Source organism: Aplysia californica, unplaced genomic scaffold (assembly GCF_000002075.1).
Source record: "Aplysia californica isolate F4 #8 unplaced genomic scaffold, AplCal3.0 scaffold00036, whole genome shotgun sequence".
NCBI classification, from domain to species: Eukaryota; Metazoa; Mollusca; class Gastropoda; order Aplysiida; family Aplysiidae; genus Aplysia; species Aplysia californica.
This window is the reverse complement of record NW_004797306.1, coordinates 168,056-194,202: the sequence shown is the minus strand read 5'-3', so window position 1 is coordinate 194,202 and position 26,147 is coordinate 168,056. Positions and strand designations below refer to the sequence as shown.

The following is a 26,147-nucleotide window of genomic DNA, read 5'->3' as shown; positions in this document are numbered from 1 at the left end:
GCAAATACAGAGAGAGAGAGAGAGAGAGAGAGAGAGAGAGAGAGAGAGAGAGAGAGAGAGAGAGAGAGAGAGAAAGAAAGAGACGAGAAGGAGAGGAAAGGGTGGTGAGAAGGGGGGGAGAGAAAGAAAGAGAATGAGAGGAATGCAGTGATAGAGAGAAAAAAGAGAATGAGAGACAGACAGACAGACAGACAGACAGAGAGAGAGAGAGAGAGAGAGAGAGAGAGAGAGAGAGAGAGAGAGAGAGAGAGAGAGCGCTCGTGGGCATTTTATACTAGAGACAAACATAATAAAGAAGAATAGATAAATGGAGACAAAAGTTGAACCAGATTCTATGTTCCTCGTTGAAACCCTCTAAGCAAATATCATAAGAACGAAAATAATGTCCCCAAGCATAAATAAAAGAAAAAGTTCCATTTCTTTTATGGGGCTCGAGGGAAATTCGACCCAAGAAACGGGGGGGGGGCGCTTGAGGGAGGGGGTTGATTCTGTCTCCTTATTTCAATTAAAGGAATCTGTGAGCAGATTGAGAACAATTACAGAGAATATGTGAGATGTGGTGAAATCAGGCACTCGTCATTATAATGAAATCAAAGAAACCAGCATCTTTTTGCCAGTTCCACAATTGTTATCGAATGTTTGTTTCTTGGCTCAACATCTTTTGTGTCCATTTAAAAACACATTTCTATGTGGATTTTCTGATAAATGTTGAATAAAAGCACAAAAAGTGAATATTTTCAATTTCCAAGGACTCTCTAGCTATGGAAGTCACACTTTGGCGGCAAATTTCTCACCAATTTTAACACCGACACCAGGCGACCCCCCAACCTCCCTCAATTGCAAGTATCTCGATTTCTATTAAGGACAGATGGGTATTTATTTTCATTAAAAAGCAAGACAGATGAACAGGCCATAAGATATTACAAAACAACTCTACATGCCCATAAATTGACGAGTGCCTGATTCCACTGCGTCAAAACACAATTCTTTTAAGTTTATATAGGGTAGAAAAAAAAAGATCACATATACACCAGATTCCAAGAATGATCATTTATAGACACATTTTTAAACTTCAGTGTTGGTCACTTTGCTACAAATGCCGCGGTGAAGTCTCGAGTAAAGTCAACAGGTTCCACTAACATACTGTGACGACACCATGCATACAGAGGAAACCCTACGAAAGAGAACGCTTCACTCTCCAGGACATTTCACCATCCAGTGACCGTTGCTAAATAACAACTTTTGACAACAATTACATTGTTCAGCCGGTAACCAAACTGACAACTCCCACCCTGTACACATCCCAGACGGCACACAGCAACATTTCACACATCTTGGTCTCTTCAGAGCTCCACATACATTACAAGAGGAAAATAATAGACGGGGGGGGGGGGGGGGGTTCCCCCCCCCCCCCCCAAGTCTTCAGAAATAAATAGGGGGTGCAAATGAAACCCACCACTTCATACATGATGTGGAAGTAGGATGAGTCCTTGGGTGGGCGGGAGGAAGGAGGGGGGAGGGGGAGGGAAAGTGGGTGGGGGGATCTTAGAAAGCAAAGGAAAAAAAAAAAGACGGGCACAGGTGAAGGAGGAAAACAGCAACCGTCACATCATTCACTTGACAGCCAGATAGATGACCAGGGCCAAGATGAGGATGATGAAGATAATAACGATGATGAAAATGCAGCACTTCCGGCGCGACTTGGCCTACAAAGACAAAAGCCAATTACCATATGAGTTAGAAAACAGTTAAAGCAAGTATATAATACCACATAAATCGCACAAGAGAAAGAGGACAGAAAAGGGCAAACAAAAATAGGTAACGTAGATAGAATAGAAGAAAGGATGGTAAAAGTTCAAGGAGAAGTCACACCCATCAGCCACTCTTGGAACACTCTCAGGTTTACTTCTATGTTATAAAAGGCATTTGAGCATGAATTCAGATCAAACACCCAAAACATTTATGGAAACGTCATTAAAAATTTCAAAATAATCTGCTCAGTAACCTTTCCTTAATGTCCCTCCCCCCCAAAAAATCCTCCAAAAAGTTAAGAACCCTCCGAAAATGTCTAACAGTCCACAGACAATTTCAGAGGCAAGTCACCAAACCACAAAACAGAAGATAGATTAGAAGAAAGTAATGGTTCTTGGGCCGGTATGAACTAAGATTATCAAAATCTTTTGCACCATATACATGGTTCACTGCTTGGCAGAATGGCTTAATGGCGTACATCCCCAGAGACAAGAAATCAGACTTTAAAACATTGTGTTACTACATGTTTTGCTCAAACGCTCAACAGGCTCCTTATGGTGTGACACGTTCTTTAAAGAAAGTCAAGGATACATCTTAGCGTCTCTTGTGTTAAAAGGCATACTAGAAAGCTTTGCGTGTTATTTATCTAAAACTGTACCCCCCCCCAAGGAAAATTCACACCTTTTTTAAAAAACATCTCATTAGAGAACATGGAGAACTGGAAAACATTCCTGACCCCCTTTCGTATTCATCGGGTTAAACATGGGGGGGGGTTGTTGAAAAAGTAAAAAGAAAGAAAGGACAAGACAAGGCTTTTTATCTCTGAATATATATAACTTACTTAATCATCATGTCAAAACAGTAACAATATAAACTTCAGGAAAAGTGTGATGACAGGATAAATTTACAGAAGAATGCACACAAGAAACTGAAATCTCAAACTAAACTAACTATGAAAAAAAATAGTAACCAAACAAAAGCAAAGCAAAGCGAAGAAAGCAACAAAATACTATCTACAGTGAACGGTGACAAAGACTCAAGTTTTAAAGATACTAGTAGACTATCCCCAAGCGGCACATGATTTGATTAAATTTGTTTGAGTAAAGAGAAGCACAACGACACAATAATGGTCATTTAGTGCTGGGGAAAAGTAAAACAGAGAGACAGATATAATGGAGGGAAAGTAAAGAAGTAGGATCTAACATTAACAGTGGGACCCTCCAACCACCCATTCACTAGATTTGATCTATCTGGTTGACAAACTGAAGCATCTTCACAAAACATGAACCTGTGAAATGGTATATGTTTCACGCCGTTATCAACACGAAAAGGTGGGCCCTCCCAGTTTAAACTTTCATTTCTGAAGAAAACCGAGCCAAACAGGAAATTTGGGTAAAATGCCTTTCCCAAGGACCCGACGTCAGATCCAGCTGAGGCTCAAACCCCCAAACCCGCAATCTCACGATTACGTGTTTGGTAGCTTAACCACTAAGCTATCAATGCCACTCCACTTCATAAAACAAAATATCTAGAAAATTCTAAAATCAGTTAATAATTTTTTTAAAACTAGAAATGAGGCTTTTCTTCCCTCTTAACTCTTCTGTGCCATTTATTCAAAATCAAACATACAGCTAGAAGATTACTGGCCATGAAATTATAAAATTTACAGCACGAAAACATAATTTGTTCCTTCTATTCTTCAGACAGTATGAGATATCTGTACGTTCTGTGCACAAAGAACACAGTCAGGGTTTGACTTTCTGTTACACCCAAACAGGTGTCATAGTTAAGGAATAGCATTCCACCCAGCAAGAAGACAGTAAGAACAAAAGCCCAGAAAGCCAAAGATCTTGTCAGTTTGTTAGTGTTTGAGCGCTTAATCAGCTGCTTGCACTGTATGCTTCCCGGGAAGCTGAGAATGTTTTGGAGTGTTCTGTGGTCTGCTGGGGTAATAATATAGTGTAAAGCGCATAGAGCTTGCTGTTGAGCGGGGATATGCGCTATACAAATGCTATTTATTATTATTATTATTAGGACAGAAGGCATCTAAGACAGAACAACTATACACCTAATTAAATATTTAGGAATGTACATCCGAGTACAGAAAGTCACAAAAAATCACAAAAAGCAGTACTCAGAGACTGGAATTGCCACTGTTCATGAAAGAAATCAGTGAAGTATTAAAACCTCACTGGTAACTTTTTCAATATAATTTCTTAGAAAGGGCCAAAGCAAAAGGAAAACCTAAGACGTAGAGCTGGTCTCTACCATTTTCTCATGCACAATACGCACAGAGCTAACTGTTCCATATTACTTTTATTAATGGGTAGTCCCTGAGAAACCAACCTACCCCCCCCCCCTCCCCAACACACAGATAATTCAGTGGGTGATTGGCTGGTGCTCTGGTGTGGTTTGCTTCTTCTTTCCTATCAAACATCTATCGTTCTTATCTCTCCTCCTTCTTATTTATGTTTGTTACTCTCTTGTAACACCTCTAATCTTCTGGCGTTCATATGACCTGATGCAGTTGCGAGCGCTGTAAAACCTCTACTAAAACAAACAAACAGATAATTCACAGAATGTACTAAACAGCTTAAAATTTCATAGAATTTTTTAAAGCCAGAAAATTGATTGGTGTTCTGTTTTGAAACAAGACAGCAAACGACTAAATAAACCAGCAAAGTTTTGTTTCCTTGTTCCCTGCCCTGTGCTGGAGATATTTCTGCTAGTTCTGTACACCTCCCTCATTAAAGATTTGCTGGACATCAACATTGACACAATGTCATATGTGTCACCACATGGTGGAATCAGGTGCTCGTCAATTTTTTCGGAATTTGAATTTATTGATATAATCTTCAAATTTGTTCATATGTCTAGCTTTTGATGAAAAAACTATCCGGTCATTTAGAGTCTGAGGTAAAATTAGCGAGGAAATGGCCACCAAAGTTTGATAACTACCAAAGCTTTAGTGTCTTTGGAAAAAGCAAATTTTTTTGGGTGCATTTGATCAATGTTTTTCATAACACAGAAATGGATATGAGGTGTTGAGTTAAAAAATTAATTCAATAAAAATTGACCAATGGGAGGTAAAATGTTGATTTCTTCAATTTAATTATTTTGACGAGTGCCTAATTTCACCACAATGCCACACACACATACATATATATGGCATTTGTTAACAGCGCAGGGAATAGGTTGAGTGATGACAAAAACTAAAAGGGAAAAGAAAAAGAGGCACACCCGAGATGATCCTCGCCTTTACTCATTGGTTCACGGAGACGACAATGATCGTGGTTATAATAGCAAGAATGACTACAATAATCACAAAAATGCAGCACTTCTTTCGTCTGGCTTTGGACTGAAACGAAACCAAACAGAACAAAAATGACTTTGTAAGATAAATTTTAAAAAGAGCAAAGAAAGTAAAATGTGCTGGTACAGCTGACCCTCCAACGTCACCGTTCAGAATTTTTGTGGTGGGAACCGCGAGACTATAAGTCCAGTCCACTAAGAATGACTTGGAACAAATAGACAGGAAATGGGAGACGCGCCGAACAATGATGGCAATGATTCTGACAATCACAACCAAATCTTTAAAAAAAAAAAAAAGCCATAAAATTGAAACTCTTTAGTGAAACAAGTGTACTAAAAAAGTGCACAAATTGTAAGTGCAATATAAGAAAGTTGAGAGCTTTTTCTTTTTTTCTTCAAATTTTGGTGCATTATCAAATAAGACGTGTTTTGCTTGCCTTGGGGGCAGGGGTGGGAATAGGGTGGGAGGAGAGGGGGAAATATTTGTGTAGTTTTTCCTCATGATCTGGATGCTGAGGCCTTAACGTGGGAGGGTCATCTGTAAGAGCAATCTAGAAAATAAAAGTTTAAAACACAAAGAAAAAGAGCTCCTTTCACAGAGAATCACAAAGGAATTCACCAAAGCCATCTATCCATAAATTCACAACAAAGTTTACTCATCTGCTTGAACTAAAAGTTGGGAAACTATAATGTTTTGCACAACCCTGTAACTTGTCTACATTTTTTAAAGAGGAGATCCTTTCATAGCAAAAACATTTGCTCAATCTCCCCCCACCCCCACCCCTCCCAAATTCATTCAGCTTGTTCAGTGAACTCCTTTGGACCAAGACAATATAAGTGCACAAAACCAAAGAACAATGAGAATTAACTTAAAACAACAGAAATCAGTTCATCCCAGCTTAAAGAGAAACATAATACATGCATATCAAATTTACAATATATGAACAACACCTAAGCAACAGTCTAACACTACCAACAACACAATTTCTATGATATGCTTCCACTTTTTCTCTGCTGATATATTTTTTATCACAGTCTATAGTATATTTAGCATCGCATAAACATTTCCAAGTTAACAAGCATGAAAAGCGATGAAATAAATGTTTAAACATTTGATGCTTCTAAAAAATAAGACAGCATACCCATGAAATAAAAACCAAGCCTACAATACCTTGGACAATTAAAAAGAGGCATTTGACTTTTCATAAGTAAAGGAAATGTGTCAGTCCTTTCTAAGTGAACTGTGACCACAATGTCATTGTGACAGCTCTCTATTTGGAGCATGTATATATATCCCATTTGCTAATGCCTGCAAACCACACCGAAAAAGAAAACCTCTACCAACATACATGCACTTCTTCCAAGTATCCAAGAACACATGTCGACTGTGTCAGGCACAGATGGGTCCCTCAAAATCCTGCCACTCACTACGCAGTTAAAAGGGTGTGCCCGTCTTGATATGGACTGAAGACCAACTAAACTCGATCTCAAGATGATCTCACAATGACCTTAAGATCAACTGGAGACCAAATTGCAGACTGCTCAGTTTAAAATCTCAATAAACTGTGGGATCGCTTGAATTCAGAACGAGCCTGAAAATTATCTATCAGATCGCAGATCCGGCTACTCGGCGCTAAAAATAAAAGGTGCTAAAGTCAAAATTTTGCAAATCTGACTTCAGAATCTTCATCAGTGTCAAATTCAGGAGGGATTTGATACGAAACACTGCTATCAAACGCTTGATTTAGTCATGTTAATAAATCATTCTTTGCTTGAGCCAGCAAGCCAGAGATCTAGACTGAATTCATACTGTGGAAAATAAAATCTAAAGACTATAGCAATCGAATTCTAAGAGACCGCACATACAACAATGTAGTTGAATATGTGCAAAATTCTGACAAGAATGTTTGTCAGAATAGAGTAATAAAAAAAATAACTTAAGTTAGCAGGAGGAGCCACCCTCAAGGTCCATTTTCTATGTTTGTTGCCCAAGATCAAATCTACGTAAGTTATTTTTGAATAGCTACAGCAGTTTGCTATGGAAACTGACGCCATCTTGAAAATAAACAATGAATTTCAAATCCCTAAGGCTTTCTTATTTACTGACCAAATTTGTTGAGAGTATACCTGAACCAGTCCCTATCATCGTAACGGCCAGTTTTTTTCAATAAGTATAAAAGAACAAAAGAAATATAAGAATTTTCCGAATGTATATATAAACCTTTTCTAAATTTTGGTGGCATAATCGTTTGCCAAGGGATAAGTGTTATTTTTTTAGCAAATATCTCTCTGTTACATTGATGGCATCTATGTTTCGTGAAAGTTTCATGTCAAAAGGATAAACACTAAGGAAGAAGTAGGGCCGACCAAAAAAAATGAAATTTGGAGAAAAAAGACAATTATTGCGAAAATCCACTATATTTTCACTACCCTCATGTTTTCAATGGTACTTTACAACGAGAATAAAGACTTTCTCAATTGTCTCCTTGCTATCTTTAGACAAAGAACTGGCCAATCTTAAAAAATCAACGAGCATCTCAATTTGCATAGCTTGACCCAAAATCGTCCAAACAAAGTGTCACTCCTCCCGTTAAGATGCGTGTTCAGAAAAGAGTATAATAAAGTTGAAAACGGAAAAGTTTCAGGTGCTGTAACTCAAGACATTTACACACCAAGACAATAGTATAATGAAGAGATTTTGTTCCTCAAAGACCAAGTTGTGAGTCCTCGTCCATAAGTAAATAATTTCATAATCCGAGGAGTACAATGCGTGTGAGTGAATTCCTCCCGCTGAAGAAGCCATTGTTTGCACCACAATTTTTTTCCCCCCTTTTTTTCTTAAGCAAAGTACTCAAAACTTTACAGCCTGCAGTAACTTCACTTTGGGAGGGAGCCATTTTGATAATGTGCTGGCCTGTGTAGTGTGTGGGCACAAAATGAGATTGCTCATGGATCCGAACGTGAGATCATCTTGAGACCACCTTAGGGCCGCCTTGAGATCGTCTCGAGACCATCTCAAGATCATCTTGAGGCAGTCTTGAGATCGAGAACAGTGTAGTGAGTGGGGGCCTTAAGCCTTTTAAACAGAAGAGGCTAAAAATGTTATAATTAAACTGTCAAAGACCACTTCAGATCAAATTTTGTGTCAGTGGTTCATCCAGTTCTTTTTGTTCCGAGTCTTACAGAATTTACTGAGATTATAATGTATTTGACATCGCCAGACAACAAGTTTTAGACTAGACCCTTGTGGAGTAGGCCCATTGGTGCATGACACCATCCATGTGTATCTCAGTCACCAAGTCTGATAGCCAAAAGTTCAACAGTAAAATGTACGACACAATGCACAATTCAGAGATAGATAAAACTCAGGAAAAAATAAAGACCATCCGTATCAGGTATAAGATACCGCATTTTTAAATATAAACTATAAACCATAAAAAAGAGTTCAAACTCCCCCCCCCTCCCCAACCCTACCTTTTTCTTATTGAACTTTAATTTGTTTTATGTACAAGTTTAAATTCCTGCAAGATGTAAACAGGTCAGTTGAGGGTATGTCTCAAAGTGTGAGGTTCCAAGGGGATCACTTTTTGGAAATTAAAAGAATACAGAAGGAAAAACAAAATTCTTCACATTATACCAAAAAGAAAAGGACCTTTCACCTCAAGACCAAACCCTTGATCGACACATTGCAAAGAGATATACAAACGAAACATAGTGAGAACACAGAAAAGAAAAAAATGTCCATCCTACCCTGAAGTGGTTCAGTAGCAGCCCCAACCCCTCACAAACACACGCACACTATTCCCTTGAGATTCAACCCCTTTGGGCTGGATTGCATACTTCCACTTTTTATAACACACTACTGGTTGAGAGTCAACATCTGAACAAATTTTGAATTCAGTGAATTTTTAGATAGCACCAATCTCTGAACTTGTACATATATCAACACACAAAAAAAGACGAAATTTTTAAAAAATGTAAGAGAAACTGTGCTGTGTGCAAGACAATAGGCTTTACCTGATAGTCCCTAGCTTTACTCAGCTGCTTGGTACCTTCCTCAACAGACAGCTGAGCATTGTCAATGTTGGCTTCTATGCTGTCTGCAAAGTTTCAAAGATAATAAAACCATTATGTTCCTTTCAGAATATCTGCCTGTGACGAGAAACGGTTCTCTAATAGGGAGTGGGAAAAGTTTGAAGACTAAGACATACTTCATGACTCGCTGGTAGCCGAGTTTGGGTAAAGAAAAGCACATTGGCAAGATAACAGTCATTTACTTCAAAATTCAAAGTAAGGCAGGCAGACAGAAACAACAGAGAGCTTGGTCCACATGACGGAAAGTGGGTATCACCATCAGATATAGTCTCACATTAAGCAATAGCATAACACGTAAATGTCAACAGTTTTGAAGGAATGGATACCAATTACCCCCCCCCCCCCTTACAACCACATGCACAGAACATCTGTTTGAGGAAAGCCCATTACAAGATCCAGTGCTCCTTAAAGAAAAACTCAACAGCAAATTACTAGCACTTTGAAAGGCAGTTATATTTGTGGTGGAGGAGGGAGACAGGGGAGGAGGAGGAGGTGAAGAACGAGGATGGCACTCATATGACCTTATGCAGTTGCAGGGTGGCCAGGGAAATCTTCCTGCTAAAAATCCTACCACTCCCAAAAAAATCCTACCACTATAAGTCAAGTTATTTCTGGCCATTGTCAGTGTTATGGCTCTCGTCAAAGAGAATCACGTAGAAGGGGCTATTTCGTACACATCTTAGGATAGTGGACTTGATCACCGCTGCGATCCCAATTGTTCTAAGGTAGCGAAGTTTTGTGCGACTACACTGAAACTCAGCTATTTTAGAGTCTGAAAACATTTCATGAAAGAGAGAACTCGGGTCAAAAACTGCTCTAGTTGATTACTATTATATTACTGTTGGTGCTCCTTTCAGTATCGCTCACAACACTTGTTCCGTTCTTGGTAAACCTAAGAATAGATTTGGCACCACAATGGCTGGTTTGGGCATTCATGTGTTTTTGAGGTACCACCTGAATGACCGTGACATACACTTGGGAACAAAACTTACATCTGAACTTGCTTTATCATATGGATACTCCATCAATCATTCTGAATACTTAGGGTTGGACAACCACTCAGTGTTAAATAAGTAGCACTTTCCCATGATACTGGATCTAGTCTAGATCTCCCTCTAATTATAGTCTACAAATATAGTCACAAAAATCTAAGAAAAAGAAGTCTGTCTCTAGCCTGGGTTTCAGTATGCCAAGTGCCGTCAATCTTCTACTCTTCAAAGACTATCTTGCTGAGTTTTTCCATGGTCATAGATAAAGAATCTAGATGCTGTCACTTTCACCAACCAACTTAGTATATATATCATATCCCTCTCTATATAAATATCACCGAGCTTACTAGCTCGCCTTGACTATCACCCATTCAATGAAACGCGAACCCTAAAGTTCAATAACACGGCCTACAAGGTATGACAGATGTGCTTCTCCCTAAAATAAGATAAGTTAAAATAAGATAAATCTTTATTGTCCAGATCCTGGCACATTGGTTTGGTGTTTCACCACACACACACACACGTACACACACGTACGTACACACACACACACGCCCTCGCGCTATGCAGAAAGCTTTCGTTGCAATCAAAATTCTAAATGCTAATGCTAAAATTTGCTACCAAGTTCAGTTTTTATCCCCTGGTGTTGCCTTTAACACATCCCCCCCGTGTATCTTAATTATTTTTTTTAATATGCCGCCATTCCAGAGTCCTATACTTCGCAGCGCTCAGACTTAGAATGGACTTTGGTGACCCCAACATTCGCGGTACTCACTCGACGCATTATCATGTGTGTGACATACAAACACGCACGTTCACTGACCGGTCACGATGGCGAGTCCGACAAGACGCTTGTAAAACTTTCTTTTCTTTTTACACAAGAGACAAATATTGATTTATTTTCATAGCGACACAGCCTTTGTAATGCACAAACTGCATGTTACAATGTTGTGTTATCAGACTGGCAAATTTCAGGGTGGTTGTGAAAGCGAAAGTAGATCTAGATTCTCCCGATTGAGCCCCGATATCACTCATACGTTTCCGCTTGCCGCCATAGCCGCCGGTCCGCATGAAACGTACTCTCACTCTCAGACCGGGAAAAGCCGAAGGATCGCGACCGACAAAATGAACTTAGGGACGTTATTGGATTTGGTTTTCAAATATCCAAGAGCTTTTACGTATTTTCGCGGGTCTTTCCCGAGGCAACTTACAGATTTCCTCAAATTTCCTTTTATTGCCAATGTTGATCCAACCATTTCCGCCCGAAAAAAATCTTTTACGACAAACATCCGATTTATCCAACCTAAACAAAAATTTCCGACCAATTTCTGACTTCCCTGGCCACCCTGAGTTGCGGGCGCCGTAAAACGTTACTAAAACTAAAGAAGAAGGAGGCGGAGGAGGAGGAGGAGGAGGAGGAGGAGAACAACAACAACGCCAATAGGAAGAATAATAAGAGGAGGAAGAAAAGTAGACGGAAGAGGAAGATGAAAAAAAAGGTAGAAGAAGAACGCTGAACACTTTTTGACTGTAACTTGACTTACCCAGCACCTCTCCCTGTTCATGAACCAGCATCCCCAGGTCCTTGAAGATTTGGTTCACGTCCATTATATCACTCTGTGGAGAGAGTAGTCACACAACGGGTGAATATTTCAGTCAAAACATCCTCTAGCTCAACAGTCTAGCGACGCCTCCTGTCTCGTCCTTCGCCCTGAGTTTGGTTACTGAATACTATTTGAGAAAACTCATCAGAGAACCTTCCTGTAAAACTGGTTGGGAACTAGCACTTTGAAGTTTAAAAGCAATAACGACAAGCCCCCCCTCCTTCAACAAGAACTTCTGTTTGGCAGGAATAACAGAAAAGATAATGCAAAAATTTTTTTTAAAATTTGTATTAATGATAAAAGTACTTTATGTGGAAGTGAAAACATCCCTGAAACAGTTCGCACAATAAATATGCAGTTGAACAACAACTTCAACAGTCATGTGCTCACCTCCAGTTTCTTAATGGCATCCTCCCGCTCCTTGATGAGCTCCAGGTCGACATCCTGCTCCATCTGAAGCACCTGGCGTGTCTGGGAGAACCTGAACAAGACACACAACAACACAGCGACATGTAAGTTAAGTACCTTTAAGTCTCACAAGTCTGTTTATACTTCACTATCTACAACAGTAGAACAAAGTAAACACACAAAATAAGTTCACAGCGACGAGTAAGTACCGTTAAGTCTCGCAAGTCTGTTTATGCTTCACTATCTACAACAGTTGAACAAAGTACAAATAACGGAAAGGATTTCGTTTTATTTTACAGCCCTATCGAAACCTGTATGGTCATACAGCAAGCCAGCTGCTTCCACTCTGACTGTCTGGACCAAGCTGGGCTCAGCAGGACATGGCATCCCAGCAGATTGGCAGAGATATGAGGAGAAAATGTTCCCAACATAAGAAGTCTTCTGTATTGGGGGGGGGGGAGGAGGCCACAGCTAAAAATTAAAAGCTGCCGGTAACAGGTCACTACGTCGCTGCACTTCACCCACAAGGCAGATTAAGTACATCTTAGTTGTATGTAACAGACTGACAGGAGAATACTGATGCTAAGCAACATAGTTTCAGCAGCACAGGGGAAGAGAACACATTTAAATGAAACAGAAGTAGGAATGAAAAGTCTATTAGCTGCACCAACATTTCAGTACTTTTCAAGCACTCAGCCTCAAGTAAGGAGAGCTAAAGGCAAAATTCTTTTTGTCGCACAGTTTTTAAAAATGTACTTTCAACATAGCAAAAAGAATCAGTTACAGGCTCAAGCAACTGAAGACTCCATTTAGAAAAATAGTACATTATAGATTGAAAGGACCTTATTCAATTTATCTCGTATTGTTGAGTATGGAAAGACAAGGAATTTGCAGTGAACTTCTATAACTCTGGTCCAGTAAAAACCCAGCTGTTCTCCACAGCTATGTAGGTAATCCCCCCCCCCCCCCCCTGAATACATTTTAGATTTATCATTGCAGTAAAATATAGCTCATTAACCTCTTCGCTGCCCCACCCGTAGAATTTACGAGCCTGAACCGAGTAGCGCTGTGCCTTTGGCCTGTAAAATTTACTGGACTGTGACAGAGGTTGTTTTGATACACATTATAAGGAAAGTTGCTGCTAAAATCTTGTAATTATTATTGTACAAACTTTCCTTTATGTTTACATCCGTTTTCCCTCCATTTGAAAGCGTCAGATCTAGATTTTAGCTTGCAGAGAAGATTAGATCTAAATCTATATATCTACCACACGTGATTTACTGGCAGTAAACACAGATGGGCTTACACACACACACACACATATATATGGATTGTACGAACGTTGTATAAGGTAGGCAAAGCCTCTTGTCACTTTCCTCTTTACCTCAGACACTCACACAACATAATTCCCCTTTTTTCTTGTCTCAGTTTATCACTACTCGAAAGTGTGTTGTAATGTTTATCTTTGGTGGCGCTGTTTTTGGCATCATGTACGAACTAAAACTTTTCACCATCTATCTCTCAATCAAATCCCCCCCCAAAATTATATCAATAGAAATGTGGTTCAATGTAAAATGTACAAGCAAAAATTCATGAAGTAATATTCATGAACAAAAAAGTTATGTAAGGTAGAGTGGGGTCACCCTTGAGCAGTCTTCATGGGATTTCCCCCGGCATAGGGGCCTATTTACCAGTGGCACTGAAGGGGTTAATGCAATCATATGTTGTATGTGGTTTTGGTCACAACCAGGTACCATATTTTACTATGAAGTCATTCGTATTCACAACTTACCCAGCTCCTGACATGGGCTCATCACGATATGGCTCATCGTCAAAAGGAGACTAAAATTAGAAACAAAAAACAAACGGTAAAATTAGAGATTCTTATTAATGGAGGCCAGTGTTATGACAATAAAAATTTTTAAAGTTTTAAAAATAAAGAAGAAGAAGAAGCAACAAGAGCCTCCAAGTAGGTTTCACAAATAAGAAATAAGTTTGAGTGGAAGAGAAGAGTACAATGATACAATAAGGCTCCTTCAGGTATTTGGTTCTAGATAAAAGCAAGACAACATATCATTCTTTCAATAAAAAATTAGTGAACATAAAATGGACATGGTCCTCCAAGTCAATAGTCACTCTATGACCATTCGACTGACAATTATGACTCTACCTCAGTACAGCCTTAAGGGACCAAATGAGGATTTCAAATAAAGAAATAAACCAACATCAAGACTAATCCTGTGAATCATTCAACATTTCATCCTCACCTTTATCATCATCATATTCGTCATCTTCATCAAATTTAAAACAATTTTCCTTTTTCTCGTATTTTTTTCTAAAAGCATAACAATTACTATGACGTTGACATATTTTCTTCTCAGTAACTCACAGATATCCGCCACTAAATCAGGACGTAGGACAAAAAGAAATGGTCCTTAAAAGAGGGATTAAACAAATCAAGGGTTTTTTATAGAGACAAGAAAGAGCTGCATTAACTTCTACCGTCTCTGTATCCATAGAGGCTATTTTTTTCACTGTTGCTCAGTTGCGGTCGAGCTGTATGTCAACCAGCAATTAACTAGTGAATCAAAAATAACAGAAGCTGGGCTTAAGTGTGGAAGAGAACATATTCGCCAGGACTACACACTAGCCAAAATTCCAGCACAAAGCATACGGGTGAAAATATTATCCCTTTCAGCCCTAGCTCCCCTGAGCCATGCAGGAACCCTGCACCTGAGCTCCTTTTGGCTGACAGCAACATTTTGCTACCTTAGAATTACACAGTTGTATCTGCTCCGTACCTAATTTTGAGAAATTTTACGTTAAAAAATTTGAGTTTCACATCTTGTCAAGCTTTTTCGAATGTAATTATTTGAATAACTTGATAACGACTCCGAATAATCTTACAATTTTGATAGAGGAGACAAAACATTTGATTTCTTGTCTCACTGTTGTCTTAGTAACTCAAAACAACCACAAATATCCCATTGAACGTTGTAATTTTTAGGCAGTGATTAGCTACATCAATTATTGAGCTGTGTCTTCATAGCGCAGAAGGATTAAGGTAGAGTACACTAAGGCCCGCACTTGAGATCCATAAGGTTAAGAGAGTACAAAGGACTATAAAAAATATAACCAGGAGCACTGACCTTCTCGAGACCGGAGTGAGCCCGGGCTCTCTGAACGCTAGCTCTTTCCCTCTCGGCTGCTGTCCTCTGAGTGGTCTGGAAATTCTTTAGGGCATTGCTGAACTCATCAGTCAGTCTCTCTTTCTGCATTTTCCATTGTCGCTGTTGGATAGATGAGGCACACAGACAATCAGATTATTTCTCCTCAAAAAGTGCAAGTCAGTTTCACCTTATTTTTTTTGTATAAAAAAGACACAATGCTATACTTTCTACACATGAACATCTCATTATGAAGGTAACCACATTGCATAAAACACTTTTTTAGTAAGTGTTTAACGCCACTTGCAACACAATAAGAATAAGGCCATATAAGTGCCAAAGATCAGTTTAGTTTTAGTAAGTGTTTTACAGCACTTGCAACACAATAAGGTCATATAAGTGCCGCAGATTAGAGGTGTTACAAGAGAATAACAAATGCAAAAAAGGAGGAGAGATAGGACAATAGATGTTTAATAGGTCTTATGAAGAAGGTGCAGACCACACCAGAGCACCCGCCAACCACCCACACCAAGGATTAGAGGTGTTACAAGAGAGGAACAAACACAAAAGAGCAGGAGGAGAGATAAGGACGAGGTGTGTCAGAGATTCTCCACACGAAACAAACCCTGCTTAAGGAAACAAAATGTAGAAAAATACACTACTTTGGTCACTTAAAACAACACCAGACCATTGTGAAAGAGGTACTTGGAGGAAGGATGTGAAGCAGGAGAGCCCGGGGAACACAAAAGAGTAACCTGGACGGACATTAAAACATGGACTGGCCTGGGTATGGCAGAATGTGCAACGGCAGCCTGCGACAGTGAAGGAGGCAGGGTCATTACACGTCAACCTCAGAGTCAGAGATTACCCCTCCAGTTATTCCAGGTATATTCAGATTAACTCTCTGCCAAATCATAACGTTGCAAGTTAACTGCCATAGGAGCCTTTGGGCTTTAAGCTCCTGAACACAACACAATTTCATTCTTACTCACTTGCTCTGACTGCGATGAGGGCGTTGGTAAATGTGCCAAATTCTTTAGGTAGGTGCTGGTCTCCTTGGCCAACTGATGGGTGTAGTGAGTCGTCTGGTGTCTGGAAAACAATACAACCACTGCTGCAATACCGAGACAGACATAACTATCAAGTAAAAATGACATATATATGGCTGTAGTATGTGTTATGTTCCTGGACATATTATGATAACGTATTCAGATATCTCAAGCCTTTCCATATCTGGCTCGCCATTATAGTATAATTTTTTAAAAGCATAGCCTATCCCCCAGCTGAGAGCAAGAGGTGAGAATGTCCACATTCCTTATTTTGAGAAAAATATGTTTTTATGGTAAAAAGTTAACTGAAAATGCTTGGACATAGACACATCAGAATTGTGATTGTGGAAAAACTTCTCTTTGCAGATTGGACATATGTGCATGCATGACGGAGTGTCATTTGAATGCCTCCATTTTGGCTATTTTTGGCATTTTGGCATAATGGATCTAGCCATTTCTGGCTCTCGGCCTACAATATAATTAAGACAATGATCTAACAATTTGTTCACAATAAAAAAATGCACAAATCATCCAACGCAACAGGGACTTATGTTCAGACAATAAAAAAGACAAAATCATTAGACTTAAGACTGAAAAAAAAAATATGACAGACAAAGGTGATAATTTTCAGTCCGGTAATTCTCCATACTACTCAATCACTGTTACCAAAAAATGTAAATCTACTACAAATCACATATGAATGACTATAATGCTATCTCAATTTCCCTAATCTTCTCCCACCCCCCTCTCCCACATTTCTACTCACAGGACCCCATTCAAACGCGTCCCATTCAAATTAAAATCCACAAGCTCCCAAGTTTTAGTTTAAGTCTTTTTATCCACGTTACAATGAACCTACTTTTTTTACCACTTGCCTGTAGTCTAAGTAGATTTGAAACAGAAGGTAATGTAAATCGCTTAAGTATGCTTGCAATTAAGATTATACAGAAATTCAGCTACTCTTACACAGTTTTCAAATTTCCTGAACATTGTTTTCATTTGAGGAGAAAAACATCAGGAGAAGATGTGACGTCGGTGTTCTAGTGGTTAGGCTACCGGACTCATAATCGTGAGGTTGCCGGGTCGGGGGTTCGAGCCCCGGGCCCGAAGTTGTGTCCTTGGGAAAGGCACTTTACACGAATTTTCCTCACTTCACCCAGGTGGAAATGGGTACCCGGCAATAGACAGCGAAAGATTTTGTCAGTATGTTAGTGTTTTGGCGCCTATAAATGGTTGCTTGCACTGTATGCTTCCCAGGAAGTTGAGGTTATTTCAGAATGTTCTCAGGACTGCTGGGGTAATAGAATAGATTGTGAAGTGGATAGAGCTTGCCGTTGAGCGGGGATTTGCGCTATACAAATGCTATCTATTACTTATTATTATCAAGAGTACACTGAAGAAGATTTCAATATTCAAGCTGGAGGCTAAGTAATCACCATGGGAACACAGGGTTGTATCCTGCATAATAATAAGTTCCCCACGTACACCAAGACTAAACTACATTTTAGAAAGTTACCATAAATTCAAAAGATTTCTGTTATACTTCACCAAAATCTATGGGTAAATATAGCAAAGACAACACTTTGGAATATCCATCCTGAAGTTGTCATAACCTGGTGCAGCATCTCTATGACCAGCATGGATTTTAAGATTAAAAGAGCAAAATTAGGCAGTCAAGATGCCTTTTCAACTTTTCATTTAAAAGAAGAGAAAAAAATCAACACTGTTTAAGCAACGCAAATGGAAACACTGGCTTTTTTAATGACGGATCTAAATTTTAAACAAACGTAGAAAACTCATAGTCATAGCAATGTTAATTTTTAGATTTGCCCAAACCTTCCCCCCCAGGCATCGCAGGTCAATAACTGGAAAAGCTTAAAACGCTGTCCAACACACCGAAACAAAGCCAATCAACTCACACTCTTTGTCGTAAGTCATCAGAGTCTTGGGGAGTGCCAATCTGACTGACAAACTTTTGTATCTGTGAAACTACAAGGGGGAAAAAAAAAATATCTTCAGAGTTTGAAAACACAAACTACCATGATAGAGTCTATGTATTGTGCAGAAGACTATTTTATATCACTTCTTACAATTCGAATTTTTGTCTCATCAGAAAACAAGTACATCAGCCCTTTTGTGACACAGGGCCAATTTGTGCTTCACTGAGCAGTTTTGGATCCCTCTATTTAGCGGCTGATTGCCTACACTTCATAATTAGTTCCAGTTGGTAAATGCGACAAACTGTGTCTAAAATCAAAAGAATACTCCGCATGGAAAAAATGTAGCTGAATTTGAATCTAATTAGTTTTATGAAGCGTGTCCAATAGAAGCAGTACGCCGAATACAAGATATATGACGAACAGCGTTTGTCAATATGGTCCTCGTGCTTCACAGGATTGACTAATCATGTTCATATATTATATATATATATATTATACATACAATATCTTTCATGATTGCTTTCCTGACTTATACCAAAGATAGTACAAGACAAGATGGGCCACTTCTCTCTTTGAGCCAATTAAAAAAGTGTCCTCAAAATTTGGTGGCGCCCTCTTCACAAAAGCGCACTCTTTGCGAACAGAGTAACCCAACTTGAGTTTTTAAAAATCAAAGTGAAACTAGCAAGTTTTGGGATAAATTTAGGAAGAACGCTTTTTAAAAATGGTTACGCTGACAAAAAATTCTTCCGGAGGAAAAGGAGATGGTTTTCTTCGTTTAATTTGACTTTAGAATGAAGGGCGAGAGGATATTAAAATTAAAAAACCCCTAAAACTCCGCACTGAACGTACCCGAACTGCTGATGAACTTGCAGTCGATCTGCGCACGCAAGGAGGTGCTATTCCTATTCTTCTTCTGGAAAAACGAAAGAGAGCTTCAAAACAGACTGCAGCGCCATCTGAAGCAAAGAGCATACTTCCTGCGGACACTTTTTAGGCTGAGTGGCCCATCTTGTCTTGTACTATCTTTGCTTATACTATAGCTCACTGACTACAAAAATACAAATGACTAAAACTCAGGTTTTTTAAACAGAAATGTAGACAGAGAAACAGTTACCATTTTGGGTGATCTTCTGGATGTTGCCACTGATGTCCCTGGACAGCTTGGAGAAATCAGACCCTCCACCTGATAAAAATACAGTAGCGGTACACACAAACAATGAGCAGGTGGAGCAAAACCAAGTCTTATCAATCAAATTAATAAAGTTCAACACTTGATCATAGTGGTTGATCACTATATTGTACAAATTAAATATTTAAAAAATTGAATACAAGTACTACGTGTCCCACACTCGATGACTGCCAAAAAGAGTAGAATAAAATAAAAACCGCTTTAAATACAGCAAAGTCATTTGGTAGAAACATAAAATAAAGGAACCAAGCGGACAGAATTAAATTCTGATGTTTACATAATTTATTACATGACAAAGGAATACACATATTGAAACTGTTAGCTTTACAAAAGATGCTCCACATGGCCCCATCACGCCCAATGTATTTCCTTGTTCTGACTAACACTGTGTTGCGTTTTGACACTGCTGCAGTGCGGTACCTCTCACAAGGTCCTCGTCTTGATTTTTCAAAATTCCTCTCATTCACATCATTTGATACAATTCTCAGAATTAACTTTTCTAGTGGCGTAGAAATGAGCCTCTATGCTAAAGCCAACTGAGCGTTGAACATTCTCTCTGTCTCACTTGTCTTAAAAGGCCCATGCACTCATTATTTTTCTCTCCTATACATTGTCTGAGGTTATTCCATGGTGAATAAAAAATGTGATATATATAATAATAATAGTAAAGGATTGCATTTATATAGCGCATATCCACTTATGCAATGCTCTATGCGCTTAACATGATACATATTATGGATTTACAAATCAATTTTAAAGGCACATAGTGTTACATACTCGTGCACACACATATTCACGCACGCATGCACCACACACACATACATACACACATACATACATGCACATACAAACTCACAATGATCTACAGCTTGGATGGATTCTGTCTAATCGAAATATGATGAAAATAGAAATGCTTTTAGTTTCTTCTTAAAAATTTCTAGATTTTCTGCTTCTCTGATAGTTTTTGGAAGCCTATTCCAAACAAGTGGGGCAAAATATGAAAAAGAGCGTTGGCCATATGATTTGTAATTTATTTTAGGCTTAACTAGGGTTGTTTTGTCATTTGATGATCTGAGCGTTCTAGGGGGCACATAGGGTGTTAAAAACTGTTTTTGATAGTCCGGTGATAAATCATGTAAGCACTAGTAGCAAGTTAAACAGATTTTATATATGACACGCTCTTTCACCGGGAGCCAGTGTAATTCTTTTAAAATAAGAGTCACATGATCATGCTTTAGTTTCTTAGTAATTATTATGGCAGCAATATTTTGTACTCTTTGTTGTTGTTGTAACTGTTCATCAGGTACACCAGCCAGTAAGGAGTTGCAATAATCAATCCTTGACAATAAAAGTGATGTTATTAAAGTTTTGGTGACACCAACAGATAGATATTTTCTAATGCTCCCTATTTTCTTCAGTTGGAGATACAGATTTCTACAAAAAGATTGGATACATGGGATTTCATTGACATATCTTGATCTAGCGCTACACCTAAATTTTTTATTTTAGTTTGGGCTGATATTTCTTGGCCATTGATCTATATATATATAATAATATGGCTTTATTTTCAAATCATGCTTTAAGATTATGTAAGTTGGGGACTTTGACTAGCCTAGTTCACTGCTACCACCTTGAAGTGACTTATTTGGCGTTGTCATGACCGATGCGCAAACTGATTCCACATTTTGCAGTTTTGTAAATGCTTACTCCCTTCCTTTAATGGCCTTCTGACAAACATCCTCTCACTTTGAATTGTTCGAAACACCCCCCAATTACTCTTTCAGACGGTGCACTAGACCTAGATCTGGAATAAAGGCCTTCTCCGCGCAAAAGCTTCTTTTCGGACTTGAATTTAGCGTACTTTCTAACACAAAAGGCTTTTTCCGGGTAACTCCAAGACATTGGCTAATGCAGCGGTGCTCATCCAACCAGTTCAAATTCGAGCAAAGATTATAGCGCCCCGATGATCAAACATAATTTGTCTCATATTACGTAAAGACCTGCACAAAATTTGAGAAATTATTTGTTTTCTTGCGGTCATTGAGTATGGGACAGTTTATATGACAGAGGTCTTTGTTTTTACTCTTAAAATTAAAAGAAGGAAATATATCGTCGCCCATCTCACAAAAGGGCGTATCGTCAAAATACCAGTTTTGAGTTAACACCACCATGGTGTGTCTGGTAGTGAGATCTATCTTCTCTCAAAACGACGTATTGATAGCTTTAAAAATGGCGGAGTTATGAGCAAAAATCATTTAGCCCTATAGCTCTCGGGCAGGAAACTGCATCTCACATAGAGGCGTATGCCTTCTTACGCCCCTCTGTGAGAATATGTACGGAGGCATGTGACCGTATACGCCGTGGTATGAGATGTTTCCTTTTGTTTTCTTACTTGTAAATGAGGGGGATGCGTCTCATTTCATGTTTAGTAGTCTTGCGATTCTTTCTCACTGCATCATTGAGGACTTTTATGCGCTTCCTTATCATTAGTTCAAGTTGACAGTGTTGTTTTTGGTACCTGTGCTTCAAATTTCATCTTTGCTTTCAGCGTTTGATGTTCATGTACCCATAAAGTGATAGTACCTTAGCTCATTTGTAAGCTTCTAAACATTCACTTTTTAAAATATTTTCTACAAGTAAAAGTTTTAATTAGGTCCATGAGTCCCCAAAGATGTGGTATTGCAGAAAGTTCTGATTATATTGACGATTTAGATGCTGACCCGTCTTTCCAACCTGGTTTCTGTGTCATGCAAGAAGGACATATTTGCAGCTTGTGGAAGGTGTGTATTGCTCCTGTGTTATACATACTGTCACTTTGTGGAAGAAACAGGTTCATGGTAGTCTTTAAAAAAAGCCACATAGCATCATGAGTAGAATACGGATAAAACCAGAAGAGAATAACTCGGTCGTCGTTGGATATTGTACTCAACCTGAAAATTTCATGACAGAAGGTGCTGTCAAAGAAGTGACTGCTCGGAAAGGTCCACAGTCCAATAAGTATAAAGAAGCTAACAACAAAGGACATTTTGGAGAGGAGTTCCTTAGCCCTATAACGGCAACACATTTCGTCGCCCACAGGATTTGAGACTGGTATGAATTTGAAAGCTATAAGAAATATGGTCGAAGCTATCACACTATTGCGAATGAAACACATGAGGAAATGTTCCAGCAATATTACAGACTTGAAGACCATTATCTATAACGTGAGTTTGTTGTTGGTCACAAGGACTGCTCTGAATCTATGAAAGGGACGAGCTGTTCTCTCGGACAGAAGACCAATACATACTACTTGACTGTCGATGAGTACCGCCATCTGTAAGACAATATCAGCTGAAACTATTGAAGTAGAAAAAAGAGGATGATGATGCCCAGCAACTGTCAAAGAAAGAGATGAAAAACTTCCCACTCTTATTAATGCTCATATTGCGAGGTTCCCCGCTGTTGACTCACATCACTGCTGTAGGTCAGTTTCGAGTTAAAAGGACTAGCTCTCAAACCTGAACTGAAGAGGAGACAAAACAAAGGCTGAACAATCGCATCCACGGAAAAGCCACAGTGAGAAAACTTAAAGAAGATGCTTTCAGCTGCAATACAATCACAAACTGAAGTGATATTATGGAACAGACTCAACAGAGACTATTCAATAACTATTTATTTCCTACAAACCCACAGTACCAAACAGTGATCTTTAAGCCCCAGAAAAATCAAGTCAAAGACGTTCCATTGACCAGCCTAAAAAATTCCATATAGCCAAGTATACTTTTCATCAGACCGGAGGAACACACAATCTTCTTCTAACTCTGCCACATCTACCTTATGACAGGTTACCACTTGCACTGTGTTTTCGCGTTGAAGTGCCTTTCCAGATCATTTTAATCTTTCTTTTAACAAACTTTATTTCATTATATTTCATTGATAAACAAAGTATTATGGGCTAAAACGTTTATAAGGTATTACACATGCTCAGAATTTATCTTTCTACTAATATTGTTGTTGTCTAAGGATGGCGCGCAGTCCTGAATGAAAGGATCTGTGCAGTACTAGTAATTTTATACTCATTGTATTGTGAAAATTCTTATAATACCTTGAAGACGAGTAAGAAAGCTTAAAACTCTTTAAGTTATTTACATTTCATATAGTCACATAGTGGAGACCCCAAAGCTGTTTCATTTTCTTTTTCTTGTCGTTTTTCACCCCCAATATAGATCACTTTGGCATATTGAGTTGATAAACCTGTTCTATAATCAAGAAAAAAATCCCTTTTCTCTTATATTCTATTACCAAACGATGTGGCGTATTGTCAATCTTGTGTCTTTACGGACATAATTATGTTCTCACAAACAGGCGTATCAGCTATTTTAGACCATTTCTTTAAAAACTGATTACGCAATACCTATAACCATTATAGGGAATGATAAATCGGTGGTTGTACTAATATCTTGCCAAAAATTTAAACGAAAAAGCAACCGGTTACGCCACAGCAAGAACTTAAAAAGTGTCCAAAACTTTAAAACGCTCTCCTGAAAAATGCCAAAAATGCACTTACGCCCTTTAGTGAGATGGACGACGATATATATATGCATTTTTTGCTGGTGAAGGTCATGTTAGACAAAGTGATATTTTCTATATAACTATAACAGTCATAAAGACTGCTGCCACACTATCTGTAAACAATGAACAAAAATGTCAAATTGTGTCCAACCTACATGCTGGAAGTACATTAAGCAAAACACTGAGTTGGACCCTAAAACTACAATTATCTTACCCTCTCTGGAGTCACCCTGGTAAGGAGTAAAACCATCAAATGATCCTTTCCCATATGTTGCCATGATTATATGTGATGGATTCTAGATGAAGTCCTGTCAAATTTGCAACCTGAGATTCTTGGTGATTTTAAAGTCTTGACACACAAGGCAAGCGCAAATTTATTTCATCTGAAGAAAAAAACAAAAATCAAAATTTATACACAGAACTATAGATGGTATAATATATCATATCAAACTACTAAGTAAATCCACATTCAATAACAGCTTACTCATGAAAACCAGAGATACATAGTTATATATATGTAGGTTGTTTTTGGACGAGTCAGAAACGTGCGTATTATGTTGTCATGTGTGTGGTGTGCAGCAAAAGTGTGAGCGAGAACGCACTCCCGTCGAGAAGCGGAATTGCATGTGAGTGAACTGTGTTGCTAGCGTGAGAAGGTTGTGGTTTGTCTGGTTAGACACCGGCCGGTGGTTAGTGTGTGTGGACTGTAAAAATTCGTACAAGAGGATCTATAGCTGAAGAAGAGTATAATATCTCCGTGATCTGACGTGCGTATAGGTAAGAACCAGCGATCTTGTTACAATATATATATATATTTTATAATGCAAAAAACTGTAAGCATCTTAAAGCCAGCAAAAAAAAATTTTAACTTTTGAAAAAGTTTATAAAAGCAAAATAAACGATACAAAAATGTAAAACCAGTGTCTCAAACTCATGGGTCATGGGCTACTTGAGGCCTGCTGGATGATATTTTGTTACCTCTGTTTGTCATCAAAGTCTAACATGTCTTTCTAATATACACCTTTCACTTTCACCTTTTTGCAAAAAGTCTATACCTGTAGTGGAGCAGTTTATGTTCTGAAGTGCTATTAAATTGATAATGAATTGAAAAGATTAGATCATTATACACTTTTTTTTTTTGTAATTTATAATTTTTTGGGTGGAAAACTTGATGCTATCCAAGCTCACCCAGACTCTTGTTCTTGCAGCTCTCAGGTAATTTGAGTTTGAGACCCCTGGTCTATACTAAGTAGATCCGATACCATCATCCCCTCCACCTCCACCCTCCAAGAGATGACCACATGCCTGATTTAAAACGAGTACATACCGGATAGATCTTAGAAATTAAAATGACATAATGTAACATAATTTAAATAACAGCTCAACCTGCTCTAACAAGACAGCCCCCCTGTTTTAGACAACCACCTGTACATGGATTACAAACACAATAAGCTACAGCAAGCACCTAGCACACCTCTGTAATTGGCCCTATATGTATTTCGCTATCTATTTTTGTCGTCTTCCGGGGCTTCCCCCGCTAGTTAATTATACTCACAGTGCTAGGTGGTAGGTGCTCGCTGTAGCTTCATAAACAGCCACTTCCCGCCTTCAATATTTTTTATACATGCCTATATCGTTGTAATGCGCATTGAGTATTTTTTAGAAAATAGTTCAGAAATGCCCAGTATAAATGCTATTTATTATTATTATTATTATATTAACGACTATTTCTCCGAACGCTCAGGATATATAAACTTGAACTCTATTTCTCAAGTTTTGTGAGTTATTTGCGAAAGTTAGGCGTCATAGACTTTCATTCTGCCATTCTGCGAGAAATGGGAAGAAGCATTTTTTTTGTTCATCGAACTCAATTTCTAGAGCTAGAAATTTTTTGTTGTCTGAATATATTCAGATTCTTCAATTGTAGTTAGGGCAACATTCCTAGTTTTTAGACTATACATTGTACTTCATTTGAGAGTGCCTTCAAAAGGTACTTCGAGAAAACAAGCCTGCCCGACTTTGGCAGTAACCTATAATACATTTAGTCACCCCTGAAGCAAAAACTAAGTCATAAAAAAATACCTCCAC

The 26,147-nt window shown here is 38.6% G+C and overlaps 1 protein-coding gene across 5 annotated transcripts in view; it reads right to left on the bottom strand.

The window, feature by feature from the left end:
* Positions 1 to 861: 861 nt before the first annotated feature.
* Positions 862 to 26,147, bottom strand: part of LOC101861869 (syntaxin-7) — a 26,233-nt gene continuing 947 nt past the window's right edge. For 4 of the 5 annotated variants that reach the window (XM_035973908.1, XM_035973909.1, XM_035973912.1 and 1 more), the window contains exons 2-12: positions 24,274 to 24,442; positions 19,434 to 19,502; positions 18,296 to 18,365; positions 16,320 to 16,419; positions 15,310 to 15,450; positions 13,953 to 14,002; positions 12,143 to 12,233; positions 11,693 to 11,765; positions 9,082 to 9,164; positions 4,993 to 5,110; positions 862 to 1,706 (exon numbers count right to left, since the gene is read on the bottom strand). In XM_035973908.1, coding sequence (XP_035829801.1) covers positions 5,015 to 5,110; positions 9,082 to 9,164; positions 11,693 to 11,765; positions 12,143 to 12,233; positions 13,953 to 14,002; positions 15,310 to 15,450; positions 16,320 to 16,419; positions 18,296 to 18,365; positions 19,434 to 19,502; positions 24,274 to 24,337 — 837 coding nt within the window. In that variant the 5' untranslated portion in view covers positions 24,338 to 24,442 and the 3' untranslated portion in view covers positions 862 to 1,706; positions 4,993 to 5,014. The remainder of the gene's footprint in view (positions 1,707 to 4,992; positions 5,111 to 9,081; positions 9,165 to 11,692; positions 11,766 to 12,142; positions 12,234 to 13,952; positions 14,003 to 15,309; positions 15,451 to 16,319; positions 16,420 to 18,295; positions 18,366 to 19,433; positions 19,503 to 24,273; positions 24,443 to 26,147) is intronic. The other variant, XM_013091425.2, reaches the window with a different exon arrangement.